The sequence below is a fragment of the Pungitius pungitius genome, chromosome 1 (genome assembly GCF_949316345.1).
Source record: "Pungitius pungitius chromosome 1, fPunPun2.1, whole genome shotgun sequence".
NCBI classification, from domain to species: domain Eukaryota; kingdom Metazoa; phylum Chordata; class Actinopteri; order Perciformes; family Gasterosteidae; genus Pungitius; species Pungitius pungitius.
This window is the reverse complement of record NC_084900.1, coordinates 11628927-11638945: the sequence shown is the minus strand read 5'-3', so window position 1 is coordinate 11638945 and position 10019 is coordinate 11628927. Positions and strand designations below refer to the sequence as shown.

Sequence of the window (10019 nt, the reverse complement as noted above, 5' to 3'; positions counted from 1 at the left end):
CCTCCGTTACACCGGAGTCTGCGAAACCGTTCACTCCTGTTGGGATGTAAGAGCAGACTGCACGATGTCACGCCTACGTCTCTCTCTCTCCCCCATCCCTCTCTCTCTCTCTCTCTCTTTCAAAAATACATTTATTACACGAATGTTGTGCTGCCTTTTAGCACATCCAGTAAATTCGGGGATCCAAACTCTGGTGCCTTCGTGGATTTAATAATGCACCAATGCATCAGAACACACACCCTAACTGATGCTTGTATTATTGGTTGATGAATCATTTGTTAATGCTTAGTATCTTCATTAGAAGCCATTAATTGGGGAAACATTTGGTGTACCAGGTTTGGGTTGGTGTGTATCAATACTACTCGGTCTACACATATTGATTTGATAATTGATACCAAAAATGGGTCCATTAGCCTTTCTGTATTTTTATGCATCTGTAGCAATGCATGTTTGGTTGTAGCGATGGTTTGGACTGAAATGTCCATTACTGTGAGCTCATGGATATTCATGGACTCGCCAGAAGTATTTTGGTACTCCTAGCGATGTACGTGCATGGTGTTCAGAAGTTGAATCCCTCTGACTTTGGTGAATGGCTTGAAAATAGTCTCAATGTTGTCACAAATGCATATTACATTTGTCGTTCTTCGATATTGCCCACAATGTACAATATAATCCAGATTATCACATTTTTATACACTTTTTAAAATTCAAATGAATGCAACTACACTCATTACTTTGACGCCATCTGGTGAACATATCTATATATAGTTGCAGTTCCTAAAAAACAAAAAAAGTATGTCATCAGAGGAATTCCAAAAACTACAATCTCGTAAATAAATCTGCACACTTCCAAACAGGGATTTGGAAATATGTATTTTAATAACTAAACTGTAGCCAACAATTTAGCTGTAACGGTAATGCAAAACATTCACAAACGATTATAATGCTGTTTATCTCAGAGATAATGTTTAGGATGCATAAAAGAGAGAAATGTGTTTGCGAGTTGATGTTATGAATTTGAAATTGTATTATTTTTGGAAAAGGAGTTGTTCCTTTTACTGTAACTTTAACAATGGTTCTGTGTATATCATGAAACTCTGTTTTACATATTACATTACATTACATTACATGTCATTTAGCTGACGCTTTTATCCAAAGCGACTTACAATAAGTGCATTTCCACATAGATACAAACTCAGAAGAACAAGTAACAAGAAAGTACAAGTTTCATCAAATAAGCAGTTTCAAAACATGTTATAGAAAAGTGCCATTATAAGTACAATTTAAGTGCTATGATTTGTTAGTGCTACGGTTTGCTAGTGTTTTAGTCAAGGTAGAGTCTAAAGATATATAAGAAAGATATACTCGTGAAACCAAGGCAGCATTGGACATGACCAATGGAGGAATTACTTAACAACACGAGGTGGCAGTATAATGTTACAGGTACAGTGGCAGCTTCGATATTGGCTGCTGAAGAAGAAGAAGAAGAAGACGGAAAAACAGAGATACATATAATGACGTCATTAGAAAGCGCCCCTGAAGCTAGCCGTGCAGCTAGCAACGTTAGTTCACGTTTCGAAAGGAGGATGTTGACAACTTCACACCTCATGCTGGTGGATATGTTATCTCTTTAGATGGTCCACCGACCGCCCCGGTACCGAGGAGTCGTTTGCTTAAGTCTCAACCGGCAGTCGTGATGGCACAGCAGAAGGACTTCTCGCAAAACCTTCTGACAGACGGAATGAAAACCAGCAATGGCGGCTTCGTACCGCCAGCCGGGTTGTGCTGGATATCGGTGCTAGCCTGTCTGCTGCTGGCGTGTTCATATGTCGGGAGTCTGTACGTGTGGAGGAGTGAGCTGCCGAGGTGAGCCGGGCAGCTATTATGGCTAATCTGATTATGGCCCAACCATGGTCGTACGAACCTAACGTTGCTGGGAGCCTCAAAGGAAAGTTAGCTGTGATAGTTGCAGCTTCCACCTTTATCCAGACAGTTTAAGCCTAACGTTAAATAATCTTACACAGCCCTAGATGATTTAAGTAAGCACGACTTCATATGCACCAGGTAACTACAATGCGTACATTGAAATGGGTTTCCTTTGGTGAGTTGCTTAGCAGAGCGTGTAAGCTGTTGTTTCACACACAGCAGCACCTGGTTGTGACTGCTTTGGCAGTTTGTCTCAGTTTTCCCGCGCTTGAATTTACTTCTCAGAAAAATCACTGTTAAATTAACCTGTGATTGCTGAATTCTCAGATTCTCTGATCTAAATCCTCATTCGTTTAAATGTGGGCTTAACTTGCATTATTGTCCACCACTGGAACTATAACCCAGAGGAGGACGCGTGGGATGGTTTTTTTTATTTGATTAATTCCAAAGATTTCCAATAAGTCCACATTTATTGAAAAAAAGTTGTAACCAACCATTTTTAAATGGAGTTTGGTGTAACATTCTGCATGGAAACCAAAGTATGTGTGTGCTGGTCATGTTTGACTAATGTCAACCCAGCTGGGGTTTAGTCCCCTGTCCTCTGTGCCCGTGACGACTACGTGGTGTGTGATCAATGTGTCTGCTGGTCGTTTCCCAGGGATCACCCCACTGTGATAAAGAGACGCTTCACCAGTGTACTCATTGTGTCGGGCCTGTCGCCTCTCTTTGTGTGGGCATGGAGAGAATTCACAGGTGTCAGGGTGAGTCCATACCTCATAAACTACTGAATATTACCCCCTTATTAGGGTTGCAAAATTCTGGACATATTGAAAGTTGGAATCTTTCCATGGGAATTAACTGGAATAAACTGGACATTTTGGGGTAATTTAACTGTATTTTTCTTGTCTTATGACAAGACAACATTTTGTGACTAGAAATGTATTCTTTCAGTGAACAACAAAACCATAAACGTTGAATCATGAATAAAATTGTGTATTCCCTATGATTACCCCTTCTGCCCCCCAAAAGTCTCCTTCTAAATATAAAATGAACTGAAGTTTAAAGTCTGTTTTTTGGTGTTTTTCCATGAATATCCTTTACAATAGCTAGCTACAGTACATCCTTTGCAAAGATGTGCTGCATGTGCATGCGCGCCCCACCTATTGAATGGTACGGGAAACACTGGAGATGATGTTTTACTTTTGTGTGCACATACTCTCACTGCTGTAAACAGTTAGCCTAGTGTGTTGTTTAAAAACAACAGACAATTTTCCCAACTGCCTGCATCCAGGGTCCAGCTGAGCTCTGCGTGCATAATTCTGAACTACATTTATGTTCCCTGTTAGGCTTTTTTGCAAAACATTTGAAAAAAAAGCCTAAAATCGCGCTCTTAACATTCCATGGAAGGCTTCTGAATATTTAACGGATAACTTGAAAGCCTATCATTCACGTAGCCATACATGGTGATGTTGCAACTTGCAGTCTGACACATTGTTTTTGTATCATCAGACTGAGACTAGTGTGCTTGTGTTTGTGTGTTAGACTGGCCCATCGTTACTTGCTCTTATGGGGATCCGGGTTGAAGGCCTCATCCCTGCAATCATACTTCCTCTGATGCTCACCATGGTAAGGAACAAACAAAGCGGATTTTGAAGGATTTCACTACAGAATTCATTTGGGTCGACCGATGAAAAAAATTGTGCTCTTTTACCTTACCTACCTACCTAACTTAAATTCATACAGTAAATACTGCTGGGTCCCCATTGTTAAGCAAAACCAACTATCAATGGCATCTGTCATCTACAAGAATTGACTATTAAATATGTTATATTTGTAGTAAGAAGTTGCTTCTTTTCATAAGTAGATATCTGACAATTCTGTATGCAGGTCCTGTTTCTGGGCCCACTCATGCAATTAGCGATGGACTGTCCTTGGAGCTTCATGGATGGGGTCCAGGTGGCTTTGGGTGAGACGGGCAACATGCAGGATTGGCTCTTTTTTTCAAGATTTCAAAATTTCTCATGTCTGTACAAAGCGCCAGTGTCCTACAACCTCCTCCTCTGTCTCTGTGCTCCTGCAGACCCGTCGTTCTGGATGTTGTGCTTCAGTGATATGCGCTGGTTAAGGAATCAGGTTGTGGCGCCGCTGACTGAGGAGCTGGTGTTCAGGGCCTGCATGCTGCCCATGTTGGTGCCCTGTGCCGGGCCTCTGGCCTCCATCTTCACCTGCCCGCTCTTCTTCGGAGTGGGTGAGTTCTGCCAGTGTCAGGTTCATTGTATTTATCTGCCCCCCCCCTGTATAATTGTAAGGGAAACCCTGGCAGTATCACTCCAATGAGATGATCGCATTGCTATCTGATTCCAACTTTGCAAGGTGGTGAAATGTGAGTTTTTCACATCCAGTCAGGGCCTTAAGTATTTGGACTACAACGTCTTTACCCAGAGCTGAAGCAAGTCATTATTTGGTTGAAATAGTCTTTCAGTTTTAATTCAATGAATATAACAAATAGATGACATTTACAGTTTAGGCAATTTGGAAGTCACCCTCATTTTCAGAGGTTCAGAAGTAATAGGACAAACACAGTTGTGAATATAAGGATTGTTTTAAATACTTAGAGGAAAGTCCTTTGTGGTTAATGGTTGCATGGAGTCTTGCACCAACATAGAGGTCACTAAACAGCATTGTCTATGATACTAGTCTGCCTTACTTGAGATTAAGGTGGACATTATCTTGCCCAAACCTAAAATTAGTTTGACACTCCTGCTCTAAGATAACGGGTGGCTCAGGTGTGTCAACTTAAATAATAAAGCTGATTTACAGCAGCTGACCTGTCATACAAACAATGGTAGTTCTCAGAAAGTGATCCACAGGAAATCATACGATATTTACTCATTCATCAAATATTGAATTTAGTCATTGAAGCAGTTTTGACAAAAAAACGTGAAACACTATATAAAATGACCTAATTTTCGAGGACACAGCCTTACTCTGACCCTGCAATGGGGCTATACAGTCTCAAACATTGCCCGTCCCTTCTCCAGCTCACTTCCACCACGTGATCGAGCTGCTGAGGTTCAGACAGGGGACGTTGTCGGGGATCTTCCTCGCTGCAGGTGAGCGCCCGACGTGTCCCCAGTTTGCTGTTGTTCGTGTGAAGAAGGATGGAGGGGGATGATGAACCGTGCTTCTTTGGTCCTTAACAGTGTTCCAGTTCTCCTACACGGCGGTGTTTGGGGCCTACACCGCCTTCCTCTTCATGAGAACGGGTGAGGAAGGAGCTCTCGTTCATCTCACTTCGCAGGAGTTTTGTTGTCCCGCTAATAAGGTTTTGACAACAATGTGTCCATTCTTAACTTAATAATTTCATACCACTTGGGAAGATCTTCTGCAACCGTGCCTGGATCATTTTGGGACAAGACATTTTTCACTAACCCTCAAACATCTGTCAAGTGTTTATTGTTTTGGTGGATAATCGGAATGCCTTGAAGGAATTTCTTTAAATCTGGACCAAGCATCCACCTGCACTCAAAGGGGAGAAGAAAATAATTTGGAGTTAAAAAGTTGCTATGTAACAGTTTTAAAGGCTGTTACTTGTTAAATGTATATAAATACAAACTGTAATTCTTTAGGATTGTTACAACAAGTGGATTAGCAATGCTGAAGTACTTCAGACTTGGGGTCAAGAATAATACTAATAATAATAACAATCAAAGAGAGTTTGAAAGTAATTTTCTCTTAATGATTAGAAAACATTACCATGACAACAGAAGTGCAGAAATGACTCTTGGCATTGAGGCGAGAAACATTTAGAGAATGTATTTTAAGTGACGATTGCTAACAGAAATACCTTCTAGTTGCTATGCAAATGGCGGTATTAAAGGATAGAAGAGATTACCGAGCTCCAAAGACCCCCTCATGACTCGATGTCTCCTCCCCCTCTTTGCTGCAGGTCACCTGATGGGCCCAGTGCTCTGCCACTCCTTCTGTAACTACATGGGTTTCCCGGCTATCACCACGGCAATGGAGCACCCCCACCGCTTCGCCGTTCTCTCCTCCTACCTGATGGGGGTACTCCTCTTCCTGCTCTTTCTGTTCCCTTTCACTGACCCCTCCTACTATGGCCTCCCCACACCGGTGTGCACCCTCACCTCCTCCCCCAGCTCCCTCTGCCTCTCCTGACCTCCCGCCCCTCCCCTGCGCATACTTCTCTAGTTTTGTCACGTCGTGTTTTTTTGCCAAGTTAAGAGTTCAGCTAAGAACTCTGCTTAGGAAGGTGGGGGTGAATGTCCACCTGTATCTTTACAAAAAGCACGTCCTTGCAGAAACAAAGTGACATCACAAAGAAGTCTGCTTTCATCTTCTGTATCTGCAGAAGCTGTAGGCATACATTAGTGCTGTGGCAGCTGTCTATTTTTATTCATTTATTAATCCAACAAATGTGACCGAATACCGTGCCATGATATTTCTCAGCATGCTCATGCTGTAATGTAAACATTGGCCAATCCATCAGTTTTTAAACGGCAACATCTTGGCATTGGCCAAATAAATCCAGTATTCGCTGGGCTGTCTTTTAGATTCACCACAAACAAGGTTTATATAATCAGTTGGTTTGTTCACAACTTATCTGACCATGTCCACGCCCCCCCACTCGTCCAATAGAAAGCATGGCCAGATCTATCATCATAATGCTTACGTGGTAGCCTTTTGATACAGGCAGGGTTTTTGGGGTTGGTTTGGGCTCTGTTTGCTGTGTGAGGCTGGTCTTCGGATGTGGATCTTAAACTATCTCATGCTAGTTGGGTTCAGGTGAATCCTAAGGATGTGGGTACAGGCCTGGTGTCTCCTTATAGACTTGAATTGTCCTTCTGATGCCTTTTAGCATCTCTGGAGTGACGACACATGGAATCCCTGTTGGAAAATGCGGTTCTCTTATGGCTGCACTGCATTGTGGGGGTATAAATGTTCACAAATCCCCCTCCTGCTGTAGCTGCACTGCAGCACAGGAACGTTGGTGTGATGTTGAAATAAGAAGTACGTTCTATGATGTTATGGGCTTGTTCGTGACGGCCACATTTTATCTGGAGTACTTCTCTGCTGTAGAGAAATGTTGTTCTCATACCGTGAAGTACTACTTAGTAATATACTTCAAGGGTTTCACTGCTGCTGGTCGGGTTCTATTCAAAGTGTTCAAATTATTTTCCCCCAAGTTTTAGGGTTTAGTGCCGACACTATCTTGAATGTGTGTGTTTTTGTTTAGGCTGAAACTTTTGTTTCTCTAGGGTTCTTCCTATAATGTTGTCGCACACTTAAATTAAGTTTTAGTCTGTTGTGGTTTAAAAAAAAAAAAAAAACTTTTACTGCTCAATTTTTGTGGATAATGAGTTACTTCGGGCAATTAAATCACAGACCAATTACCAAACAGTTGTTTCCATTAGAGACCTCTCCCAGCTGAACAACAAGTTACTGTTAAACCTCCCAATATCGCAGCATAGCATTAAATGTCATCATAACCTGCAAAACAAATTAAACATGTTTGGGACCAACGTTTCCATTGAGATAGTTCCTTTGTGCGTGTCCTTGCGATGTCCTTGTCCTCTGTCGGCACATCTCTTCCTTCAAGAATATTATTTGGTTAAGCTGTCAAACTAGAAGATGATTCCCTCTGGTCGATCTCGCTCACAGGAGAAGCGGCTGCTTGGCTCATTAACTATAAATCCTCGGTATAGGGAGAAGCGTCCGAATCCAATTTGTTTCCTTTGTTAATTGTCCTTGGCAGCTTGTGTCTGCTAAGCTGACCAACTCTACCAATTGTAGAAGGTGTTGTGAATGTGACCTGCCTGTAATCGCCAGCACAGGACGCCGCAGCTGAGGGGAACTCTGCGTTCCCTTTTTAGCAATCGGCTCAAACTCATTTTTATTTTTCTACACAATTTTGTAGGGGGAAGGACGCTGAGGGGAGACGGTCACTGGGGACGGGTGCATGTGAACTTTAGTTTCTTCTTCCTCTTACGTCATGTGCTTCTCAGCTCCACTCCAGTGGGCTTTTCCTAAACACCGTGGCCCCAGGATGGGATAGGATTTCCGTACAAATGGATGCTGTTCTAGTGATGGAGGAACACATTTTGTGACGTGGTCGTTGAAATCCAGGTTTCTGGTTCGTCACTGTTTTCACACGGCGGTGTTCAAAGTAAATTTGGACCATATAGAAATGGTTACTTGCCCTTAAATCCTTTCACACCTGTACAATGGTCCAGTGTGTAGGTTGGACATACATTTCCAATACATTATAGCAAGATAGTTTTTATCCTGGTGTCCTGATACCAAACCGTTATTTGATCAGTGGTTATCAAATAACAACAAAGACCAAAGTTTTGTTTACCATTAGCCTAACTGGGTAAATTAGTTGTGGATTCACCAGCTCGAGGCGTCCTTCGGTTTGTCCTGGGGAATCAGGCGGTGCTTATTTTTGAACTCTGTATAATTACATGTTAGAATCTTTGTAGGAATATGGTCTTTTCAGAATAAGGGCACAGACCTGAATATTGTGTGCATGTTGGCGTAGTCCGTGTCACTGCAATGATGTGTGTCATAAACTGTAAGTCTGTCTTATGCTTTCTCCGTGTCCAGGGGGCAGACATCACTGAGGTCTGTTGGGAGTGGAGCTATTACCAGAACTCTCTGCCAAAATGTCTTTTCCAATGCTGCCACTGGTGGGGGCCATTTGACAGCAAACGCACCATGGCTCTAATGAGAAAGCAAAGAAAACTACACAAGTCAAATAATTCCCGTTAATTTATCGTATATCTTTTTTGCAGAATTAAGAGACACATTTTCCTCCAATGCTGAAAAATTGGATTGAATTTTTCCATAAATTCTTTTCTTGTTAGAAAATCCCACAGTAGTTCTTTGTTTCAGCCCCTTATCCTTCTCCCGCCCTTATCAGCTGATCCATATATCCATATATTTTCTGTACAACTCTGCTCATGCTCCAACACTCTCAGACAATGAGTATCTTGAGCTTTTTTCTGTTTCCTGTCGGCGGCTTAACCTCAGTCTCAATTAGGCTAGGGAAACATTAATTTGGCCTGTTGTGCAATAGAAAGAAATAGAAATTTACTTGTATTTCGTGCTGGGCTGTATGAGATTGCCTTACGGTACGTATCCTTCATACCGGTGTTACGACATAACTGACGTTGCTCTTCGGCAGGCGGCAGAATGCGCTCGTCGCAGAGCGTGCAGCGGTCGGAGCTACTTGTCTGTGTTTCGGCCGGCCAGTTGCGAGCGAGTTGGCCAGCGATTAGCGAGCAGCTGTTCGCGTCGCTGACGTCCTTTTCGGAGTCAATGAATTAGTGTTTTTTTCTTGGAAAAGCAATATTCACATTCACATACCGTCAGAATCGTTCTAAATAGCGTGATATGGATTTTTGGCCATACCGCCCAGGCCTACTTGTATTCTTTTCAAACCCTGTCCTCAGCAGAAACAACACGTCAGTATGCAGATGGATCAGATGTTTTGATATTCCAACAGCGACAGACACAGCTGAGTCTATTTTTGCTGAGCTTTGGCAGCTTTGTTATTTTAACACACAGCACCCAAAGGAGGAGCATTTCAGAACTTGTGAAAAAAGAATAGTGGGAGTGAGCCGGGGTAACCAAACCCCACAGATGTTTATATTGAGCACTATCTTTTTTTAATCAGATCTATTTTGGTGATGGGAAAAGAGTGTAAAGGAGTGTGCATGTATTTTATGCTCACCATGTCACACAATTCAAGTTACAGACAACTGCACCCGTGTTTTGGTATGACAATCTTATACAGAAACTTGAGTCACTCTGCGAAATATCTATTTGTAAATAAATGATGTCTTTTTGTTACATTGCTCCGTGTCTGTGTGCTGTTATTGATGCTTCGTCTTCATGCAATGCATTGGCTCTCCCAACTTGTCAAATACAGATTCTTAGTCAGGGGCTTCAAACTGACGCCTGTGTTTTGGAGGCAGGGAAGGCGAGTAGATGCAGTGTCCCTTCCATGGAAACAGAGTTTCTACCCATTATGTTGTCAAAATGAACTTCTGTTCACAGAAAAAAATAAT

General features: G+C 42.2%; 1 protein-coding gene across 2 annotated transcripts; it reads left to right on the top strand.

Moving 5' to 3' along the window:
- The first annotated feature begins 1504 nt into the window (after positions 1–1504).
- On the top strand, positions 1505–9806 carry rce1a (Ras converting CAAX endopeptidase 1a). 2 transcript variants are annotated; one of them, XM_037478601.2, is made up of 9 exons: positions 1505–1866; positions 2585–2687; positions 3469–3552; positions 3814–3892; positions 4007–4174; positions 4968–5039; positions 5130–5192; positions 5876–5994; positions 8554–9806. In XM_037478601.2, exons 1-9 carry the CDS (start codon positions 1697–1699, stop codon positions 8716–8718), a joined length of 1023 nt encoding a protein of 340 aa, XP_037334498.1. In that variant the 5' UTR covers positions 1505–1696; the 3' UTR covers positions 8719–9806. The 2 variants fall into 2 exon arrangements, with proteins under 2 accessions (XP_037334498.1, XP_037334499.1); XM_037478602.2 differs by lacking the exon at positions 8554–9806 and having other exon boundaries at positions 5876–7283.
- The last annotated feature ends 213 nt before the right edge of the window (positions 9807–10019 follow it).

Excerpts from the sequence above, each read along its gene's own strand:
- rce1a (XM_037478601.2), top strand. The coding sequence starts at position 1,697 with ATGGCACAGCAGAAGGACTTCTCGCAAAACCTTCTGACAGACGGAATG. Across the intron at positions 2,688-3,468 it reads GAGAATTCACAGGTGTCAGG|ACTGGCCCATCGTTACTTGC; the intron begins GTGAGTCCATAC and ends TTTGTGTGTTAG. Across the intron at positions 5,193-5,875 it reads CTTCCTCTTCATGAGAACGG|GTCACCTGATGGGCCCAGTG; the intron begins GTGAGGAAGGAG and ends TCTTTGCTGCAG.